The sequence below is a fragment of the Musa acuminata genome, chromosome BXJ1-6 (genome assembly GCF_036884655.1).
Source record: "Musa acuminata AAA Group cultivar baxijiao chromosome BXJ1-6, Cavendish_Baxijiao_AAA, whole genome shotgun sequence".
Lineage (NCBI taxonomy): Eukaryota > Viridiplantae > Streptophyta > Magnoliopsida > Zingiberales > Musaceae > Musa > Musa acuminata.
In genome coordinates this window covers 10,816,566-10,825,958 of record NC_088332.1, presented here as the reverse complement: position 1 = coordinate 10,825,958, position 9,393 = coordinate 10,816,566, and the positions used below count along the sequence as shown (strand labels likewise).

At 44.0% G+C, this 9,393-nt stretch overlaps 2 protein-coding genes across 2 annotated transcripts; one reads left to right on the top strand and one right to left on the bottom strand.

Moving 5' to 3' along the window:
• On the top strand, positions 1–699 carry LOC135677424 (B3 domain-containing protein At1g05920-like). Its single transcript, XM_065189781.1, has one exon. It carries the CDS (start codon positions 1–3, stop codon positions 697–699), a length of 699 nt encoding a protein of 232 aa, XP_065045853.1.
• A 4,068-nt stretch (positions 700–4,767) lies between these two features.
• Positions 4,768–6,060, bottom strand: LOC135676213 (1-aminocyclopropane-1-carboxylate oxidase-like). The gene is made up of 3 exons (XM_065187139.1): positions 5,885–6,060; positions 5,549–5,784; positions 4,768–5,456 (listed from the first exon to the last, which is right to left on the bottom strand). Exons 1-3 carry the CDS (start codon positions 5,984–5,986, stop codon positions 4,871–4,873), a joined length of 924 nt encoding a protein of 307 aa, XP_065043211.1. The 5' UTR covers positions 5,987–6,060; the 3' UTR covers positions 4,768–4,870.
• Between the last annotated feature and the right edge of the window lie 3,333 nt (positions 6,061–9,393).

Below are 9,393 nucleotides of genomic sequence, written 5' to 3'. Positions count from 1 at the left end.
ATGGGAGCCGTCACGTCCGAGTCCAACAGCGAGGCCACAGAGGGGCCAGAGGAGCCCCTGCCGCCGCCGCCTAATCCCCCCGCGTCGCCCGGCGAGGGCACGTCGAAGAAGCGCAAGAAGGCCGGCAGAGACATGTACCGCCTGCGTATCGTGCCGGAGTGGGTGACCGACTTGATGACGACGGAGGGCGGCACCGACATCCACTTCATTGCCGAGAAGACCATCGAGAAGTCCGACCTGGCCTCGCAACAGAACCGCTTCTACCTCCCCAAGGACTTCGTCAAGGCCAACCTCGTCCCCATGCTCTCGGAGTTGGAACGGGAATCCGCCAGCCTCGTCGGCGACGACAGAAAGAGGAGCAGGGTGACCGAGGGAGCCAAGGCAGAGAAACGGAAGGCGAAGGTGTCTGGAAGGGAGCACGGCGGGCTGCCCGTGGTGGTGTTCACCAGGTGCAGGTTCCGGTGCTACCTGAAGCTAACCCGCTGGGACGGCAGCGCGGGCACCGTCATCAAGGGCGACGAGCTGAAGTACTTCGCGCTATGGAGCTTCCTGAAAGAGGGCGACGAGGTAGAGACGTGGGCCTTCCGTCGAGGAGGCGACCTATGCTTCGCCATTGGGAAGCCGACCGCGTCGTCCTCCAGCTGCGGATCACGTCATGCGGAGAGACCGCCATGCGCACTTCCTTTGCGCTTTCTGTAATCTTTGCTGAGCAGCTTTTATTAGGAACTTATACTACATAAGATGACTCTTTTCTTTGTTTTTCTTGATATAAATAAGAGAATACTCATTTTTTTTATAGGATTTTATTTATATATAATTAGAAGAGGTTGATCCACAATAACAAAAATATTTCTGTGGGAGCCAATCTTCATGTTCTTGATTCGGATCTATTTTAAGTCAACCTCGCGAGAAAGAGACATAAGAGGTGTTGGTGTAAACAACTTTACGTCATGACCTCGGGGTCGGATTAATCACTTGAAGCATAAGCCACGCCTCGGATCCCCCCAGCAATAGTCGACGCATGGCTCCTTTCCGGGGGCGAATATGATGAGGGTAATAATGACGATAAGACTCGGGCTGACGTCACCTGCCCCTGATGACGCCTCGCGCCTTGGACGACCTGACAGCACCTGGTCAAACAGACCGGAACGTCGGCCGAGGCACATTAACGTCCCACTTAGGCCCGGTCTTGCACGCCACGCCAACACCCCTATCAGACGTTACCAGGAGTACGATCTTGCCCCCTGCAAACAGGCACATCAGAAACAATAAGCCACTCTATAAAAACCCCCGAGCCGGGGAGAAATGGGGGGAGGATCCGACCACAAGAACCATTCCACTCCATCTCCTGACTTGATCGTCGGAGGGGTCAGGCCGAGCTTCCGACCCGACCTGTGTGCAGGTACGAAGACGACATTCGATTAAATGTGCCCCTATGCTCATATCCTTTATAATAAACAAGTCAAGAAAAAATCCAATAGTATAATGGAGTTATTTCCTAAGTTGTGTGATTGAATTTATTTTCCGAGCTATTTGAGTTAAACTTACCATCATGGTTGGAGAGTTAATTGTGTAATATAGGATGATGTCTCCATTTATTATCCATGAGACTTCTTGTTCAGTCATTTATTAAAGTTCTTGCTCCTTTAATTATCTCTTTCTTTGGATTTTTGATTGAATTAAGTTGTGATAGTTGGTCCTATCTTCATCTCTTCTTATTTCAAATATGTTTCATAATCAATCATCTTATCATATAGTTTTTAAAATAATATTTATGAGTCATGTGCTTGAATTGTTGTCACTAGTTTTTTATATAACATTGATGATTCACGTGCACGAATTGTCAACACTAGTTTTTTATATTCGTCTCTTAGGCTATGAGAGTGTGAACAGTGATTTCTTCATCATCACTCAAGGAAAACTTATTAAAATCAAATTATCTATAATAATTATTAGATTTTATATATTATCAATAATAGTACTTTTCTCTTGGGGTTGCTTTCATTAAAGTAGAAAAAGACTTAGCATTACGAGTGCGAGAGCGATTCGCGAAGATGATTTATAACTTGGATTATGCTTCTATCATAATATTGTATGAAAGAGATTAGTGGCATTATAGAGCTAGTAACTGAGGCTTGAGTCGGTTGGTTGCCGATTCGTTGCGGAAGTCGTGGGGCTTCAAATCGAAGAGTGTGGCTCAGATGGACTGTCCATGCTGTGGCGGTCTCGGGTGACATGAGGCCGAGTAGCACGGCTTAGGGGGGCAGGCCGCGCAGAGGAGGTGGTCTCGGGCAACAGGCAGCCGAGGAGCACGTCTCAGGCGGGCAGGCCGTGCAGAGGAGGTGGTCTCGGGCGACATGAGGCCGAGGAGCATGTTTCGGGCGGGCAGACAGCATAGAGGAGGTGGTCTCGGGCGACATGAGGCCGAGGAGTACGTCTCGGGCGGGCAGACCGCGCAGAGGAGGTGGTCTCGGGCGACATGCAGCCGAGGTATCTTTGGGTAGACAATCGAAGGAGACATCGTTATAACTTAGCAAATCATATCCAAAAAGAAGGTTGATAAATCAAAGTTACTAAGATATATAGTTGTCACCTTTGGAGAGTTCGAAGGGAATCAATGTTGTTGCATTAATAGAGATGAGTCTTGTAGGTGAAGAGCAAATATTGTTCCTTAAGGGAACAATCACCACAGTATCTAAATTAGAAGAGGAAGAAGACATAATTGTTAAATAGTTAAAGGAAAGGACACACTAGAGTAGTGGACAGCAGCAAATGATGCAAAGTTTGCCACATTGTGAAATGTCAATGATGGCCTTGGATCAAATCAGATTATCAAAGAGGGGAACGATCTATCGTAGATTTTCAGAGGACTAGTTAAATCTATGTGGTGGATGACTAATCAGATCAGTAATAGAGAGGGGAACAATTGTCGAAGGCGGCAGATCATATCAGTGTCACCGGAGGATTGATAAAATGATCGAGGTGGTGGAGCAAATCTGTTGTACGGATCATGAAGGGGAGATCACATTCTCTTAAAAGTTGAGAAGACAAAGTTTACTCGACTTCGCTCACCTCCTCTTGGGTTGTACTCCATGCATCGAGCTGGTTACTAGGCTTTGCCTACTCTTTGCTCACACTTGAAGCACTTGAAGTATTTGCACTCCTTGCGTTGAGTTAGTTATGGTGATTCACCTTCTCAATGCCATCGAACTTCTGGAATGCAGGAAGTTTTTCACCCCAACTTGGAGTAAGTCTCTAGTAGTTTTGGTCACCTCTGGGATTGTACCGTCTTCTCCATCAACCTTGCCGCCTACTCCATAGAGTAGCAAAGGTATAACACTACGTACTGCTTGCTTCATTCCTTGGTCGTGCATGCTTTCACGACCCGAAGTTCTTCACTTTTGGCTATCTTGATGAGAAGCTCATTGACACCGGTCTTACAAAGTTCCTTAGCCTCTGCCTTTCGGCCTTGGCTCAGTACTTGGTGTTTGCCTCTGCATTCTCCCACCCCTCGGCCCCTTTCATGACCAAGCATTCTCTCTCCATAAGAAAAAGGGATCAATGACTTCACGGAAGTTCCACCTCTACAGTACCATGGCGTTGCCATGCCCATGGCCCTACTATCCATCACCTCGCATCAGCATCCCTTTTTCTTTACGATCGATAGATATGTCTTTATGGCACTCCTCTGAGTCCACCTCCATTCTAACCGATGATTTGTTTTGGGTAGCTAAGTCCCTCTAGACTCGTCGTCGCTTCCTCGCCCCTTTTGACCCTCTGCTTCAACACCTTTGTGTTCTCCAAGCAGTTCCTCTTGGTCGATAGAAAGACAGATTGTAACTCTCATGCATTACCTTTGCCATTATGTTGCTGGGTTCGTATTGATTCTGTTCTCCTTAGCTTCCTTGGTTGCAACGTTCACTTACTCGGCCTGGTCCTCTTACTTGTCGGGCTCCCTTAAGCGAATATGAGCTCTAGAGCAGTCCAACTCTCCAGCCACTATGACCATACCTTTGCATAATTAAGTCCCTCCCATGGGATTCATTGCTACTTGCATTCGAACTTTTCCTTTGGTGGTACATAGCCCTCATATGCTGATGACTAAGGCTTTCATCCGATGCAAAACTCGATGCACACACGGAAGACCCGCCTCTATGGTACCACAACCTTAACTCCTTGAATCCATAGCCCTTCTTGCTATCATTTTGTTCACTGAAGTGGAGCTCTCAATAGCTCCCGATCATACCTCCGTATGATATAGTCCCTCACGGGACTATATTCCTATGTGTCGTATTGTCGCTAATTGTTCCACCATGATCCACTGCACCATGTTGCCTCTATATGTACAGAGCATAAACAAACCAAAAGATACGGACATACATAAACATTATATCAAACATTCTATTTATAATTTTGTCCGCGATAGTTGGACAAATGAGAAAATTGGTAGGTCAACAAAAAAGAGAGACTATGATCATCAAACAACGAGGAAGGAGAAGTCTTGAAGTAAGAAAAGATTTGATATCATGATTAATTGAAGAACTTGTAAAGAGTCATGATTTTTTTCATTAAGGTGATGTATATTTATACAAATTTTAAGAATTTTTTTTTCTTAATTATATACTTAAATTACTCAATTAAAATATACAGATTGATCTTTAAATTATAGATTTATTTAAGATATAAGAAATACAAAAATATCATTTTATATTTACCTTTGTCATTATTTCTATTAACATGAAAGAACCGTAGAAATCAGAACATATGTGATCAAAGTCGAGAGGCTGACGACTCGTTTTATTCATTACATGCGAAGAATTAAATCGAAGGAACAATACATCGTAATGAACAACGTGCACTTTTGCTATCCTCACACTGCTGTCACTGCCGCGAACCGCGGTTCCTTGGCCAAGAACTTTTGCTTCACGTACACATCCATGTAGTCCCCGAAAACGTACTTGGGGTACAGCGCTGTAGCAGAGTCGTCCTTGTTGGTCCCTGGAGCGATGGTGGCCTTCAAGGAGGGGTTGTAGAAGGAAGCGATGGAGCGGCGGTTGCCGTCGCTGGTCGTCAGCACGCGGTGCCACACGCTCTTGTACCGCCCGTTGCTGAGGACTTCGATCTGGTCTCCCGTGTTGATGACGATGGCATTGGCCACTGGCTGCACGTCGATCCACTGCCCGTCTTTAAGGATCTGCAGGCCGCCCACTTGGTCGTCTTGGAAGAGGAGGATGACGCCGCCTGCGTCGGTGTGGGCGCGAAGGCCGTTCACCATGTCCAGGCGCGGGCACGGTGGGTAGTGGCTCACCTTGGTGCCGAAGAAGGGTTGATGCTCGCCGTTTCCGGAGAATGAGTTCCTGATGGAGCCCTTCTCGAACCCCAGATTCTCATCCATTACTTCCATCACCTTCTCAGCCAGCTTCCTCAGCTCTTCCCTGTACTCCTTCATGGTCTCCCTGCAAGATTGCGCATGAAGAGCGCATACGTTAGGCACTTATAACTACATATCAATTAGCCTGACGAGCCCTGCGTGGAAGTTGATGATCACCTGAACTCTGGAGGGTTGGCCGGCCACTCGTTGTCATCCTGGAGAAGGAAGACATCCTCCCAATCCACGTTATCCAAGGGCTTAGCATCGGCGGCGTCGCTTTCTTCTTCCACCAGCTTGTTCAACAGCTGCACAGGTTTGGACGCCTTGAAGCCCTCCGCTCTGAGCCTGTAGCACTCGGAGCACACCTTCTTCACGCGTTCCAAGAGCTCCACCGGAATCCCATGGTTCACCAGCTGCAAACAGGTCAGGTAGATTCCTCTGCTTTAGTACCAGCGTCAACTCGAAAAGATCCCAGTAAGGACAAAGAAGGAACCGGTCAAATGGGATGCAAACCTGAAAGAATCCCCATTCTTGGCATCCATTGGCAATCCGTGCCAAGGTTTCAGCTCTTTCCTTCCCCTCCAACTTCGAGAAATCGATGACTGGAATGGCCATTTCTAGCGAGGAGGAGATGATGCTCTGGTTGAAAATTATGCTTCTGTATTGCTTCTCGAATGGATCGGATGAAGAGAAATGGAACCAACTGGGACCTTTTATACTGCATCAAGCTTCCATATCAGATCTCACATACCAATCAGAGGAAATAACCGGGAACTAAGCCGTGTTCCTGGTCAAACCTTTTCTCCATGGTCAACTAAACCGCCATCTTGTCCCATCTACGAGGAGATCAGCTCATGAAATAAACGACCAAAACGTTACGATGCAGCTCGACTTTGGAAAATGTGAGGTCACGTCGATAAGATGTCTACCCAAAAATCCCCTACTATACCGAATGTTGACCGGCTTTGACTATGAACCCTACTCGAGGTTTCCTGGTTTCCATCGTGGCTATACGATATATTTCGTTTCTTCAATACATTGCTTACAAGCTCCTCCATGTTTTAAGTTTTGAGATCATGTACTCAAATTATTTAATCAAATTTATATTTAAATATAAGATTGATTGAGGATGTAACAAATATAAGAATATCTTTTTATGTTTACCTTTATTATCTTCTTCGATCATGCTCTCGCAAGATTGAGCTTTCGTCAATGATGTCAATCTTAGACCGACATTTCAAAAGATAGTCGATGACTTTTATTGCTAATATGATCATCACAATGAATTAAAATTATACTTGATTCGAAATTTGAAAGAAAGTAAGGAGAGATTAACTATTGTTGATTGCATGATGATAAATGACCAAGACGACGATGCCACAAGAGTAGTAATTGAAGCAAAAATGATTAGTAGGATGATTTATGAAATTGATGATCGTTCATAAATGTTATCTTTATTTTGACATTCGATTAAACGTGCCCCTATGCTCATATCCTTTATAATGAACAAGTCAAGAAAAAATCCAATAGTATAATGGAGTTATTTTCTAAGTTGTGTGATTGAATTTATTTTCCGAGCTATTTGAGTTAAACTTACCATCATGGTTGGAGAGTTAATTGTGTAATATAGGATGATGTCTCCATTTATTATCCATGAGACTTCTTATTCAGTCATTTATTAAAGTTCTTGCTCCTTTAATTATCTCTTTCTTTGGATTTTTGATTGAATTAAGTTGTGATAGTTGGTCCTATCTTCATCTCTTCTTATTTCAAATATATTTCATAATCAATCATCTTATCATATAGTTTTTAAAATAATATTGATGAGTCATGTGCTTGAATTGTTGTCACTAGTTTTTTATATAACATTGATAAGTCACGTGCACCAATTGTCATCACAAGTGGACAGCAGCAAATGATGCAAAGTTTGCCACATTGTGAAATGTCAATGATGGCCTTGGATCAAATCAGATTATCAGAGAGGGGAACGATCTATCGTAGATTTCCAGAGGACTAGTTAAATCTGTGTGGTGGATGACTAATCAGATCAGTAAGAGAGAGGGGAACAATTGTCGAAGGCGGCAGATCAGATCAGTGTCACCGGAGGATTGATAAAATGATCGAGGTGGTGGAGCAAATCTGTTGCACGGATCATGAAGGGGAGATCACATTGTCATTATTGCTACGACGAGGAGGCAATGTCGTTGTTGCAGACCAACGATGACTGGTGTTGATATTGCTACATAACATATCACGAAGGGGAGATCGCATTGTCATTGTTGCTACGACGAGGAGGCAGTGTTGTTGTTGCTGTAGCAACAACAATATTTATGGTTGAAGAGGAGCAACAGAGGAAGCTATGCCGAGAACGTTAGTGAGATGAGAAAATCAACGATGGAGGGTGATGGTAAGAGAGAAGAACAAATCTGCGATAGATTTGGCGTTGGAGAAGGACCGTTGGGCAAAAGAGAAAATCGGTAGTGAGGTAATCAATAGGTCAACGAAGAAGAGAGACTACTATCACCAGACAATGAGGAAAGGGAAGTCTTGAGGTAAGAAGAGCTATGATATCATGATTAATTTAAGAACTTGTAAAGAGTTATGATTTTTTTTTATTAAGGTGATGTGTATATATATATATTTTAAGAAAAAAAATTTCTTAGGACCTACAAAATAGAAAATGGGTTAGAGAAAGCGTCTCACTCGGGATACACAAGCTAACATCTCAGAAAACACTTCATAGTCAATGCAAATTACAAACAGACTTTACAAGTTTTGAACGGTTGCATAACAATGGGTCAAAATGGTCCACTATAGATCGAAATCTCTCACAAGTGTCCACATGACACAACCTTTATTTACAAGCCTAAAACAACCACCAAACCCAACTAAAATGAGGCTATCAAGCCTTTGACCGTCCCTCTAAAAGTTGTGCAAAGCATGAACAAACCAAAAAACATGGATATACAAAAACATTACATCCAATATTTTATTTATAATTTTGTCTGTGATATTCTCCCCCACTTATTCCTTCGACATCCTTATCGAAGCCTTTGCCGACACTACAACTCCTCGCCTTTGCTGAGTCTTCAATCTTCTGCTCTAACTATAATGTGCCTCTTGGCTCCCAACTGCTCTCCATTGCTATTGTTGAGTAGTCAAACTCTTGATCCGCCATGCTGCTTCAACTCGCCAATGACTTTGACTCTAGTGTGGGGTTGGATGAGTTGTGTTGATCCATGTTGGTTCATACAAATCCTTCGAATGAAGGAAAAGACCATCCTTACTATGTGTCAGTCTCTCAAATGCCACATGCTGCTTGAACTGGGTGGATGCTTGTTGGAGCTTTGACGAGCATTGCCTCGCAAACTTTTAAAGTTTTTGGGTCTTTCCTCCATAAAATTTGCCCATCGACTCTTCTTTCACTTAGTTGTCCATTCCAAGTAGGTTCACATTACTTTCGCTTTCGATTGATATTTCGTTGGGAAATTAAGCGGACAATCTACTCTCATTAGCACTGATAATCGTTGGTGAGGATTTGACAACTATTGTCTTCAATTATCTTCGAAGAGTCTTTAAACCTATGCAGAGCTTCTCTGCTAGATAGATAAGTGAATTGGAGTACTCGGTTTCGCCCATTCTCTTAAAAGTTGAGAAAGCAAAGTTTACTTGACTTCGCTCGCCTCCTCTTGGGTTGTACTCAATGCATCAAGCTGGTTACTGGCCTTTGCCTACCCTTTGCTCACACTTCTGAAGCACTTGAAGTATTTGCACTCCTTGCGTTGCGTTAGTTATGGTGATTCACCTTCTCAATGTCATCGAACTTCTGGAATGCAGGAAGTTTTTCACCCCAACTTGGAGTAAGTCTCTAGTAGTTTTGGTCGCCTCTGGGATTGTACCGTCTTCTCCATCAACCCTGCTGCCTACTCCATAGAGTAGCAAAGGTATAACACTGCGTACTGCTTGCTTCATTCCTTGGTCGTGCACTCTTGCACGACCCGAAGTTCTTCACTTTCGGCTAT

Bases quoted from the DNA above. Each gene is read 5' to 3' on its own strand.
- LOC135677424 (XM_065189781.1), top strand. From the start codon at position 1: ATGGGAGCCGTCACGTCCGAGTCCAACAGCGAGGCCACAGAGGGGCCA.
- LOC135676213 (XM_065187139.1), bottom strand. From the start codon at position 5,986: ATGGCCATTCCAGTCATCGATTTCTCGAAGTTGGAGGGGAAGGAAAGA. The intron at 5,785-5,884 runs GTTTGCATCCCA...ACCTGTTTGCAG, and splicing joins AAGAATGGGGATTCTTTCAG to CTGGTGAACCATGGGATTCC. The intron at 5,457-5,548 runs GTGATCATCAAC...GCAATCTTGCAG, and splicing joins GCCAACCCTCCAGAGTTCAG to GGAGACCATGAAGGAGTACA.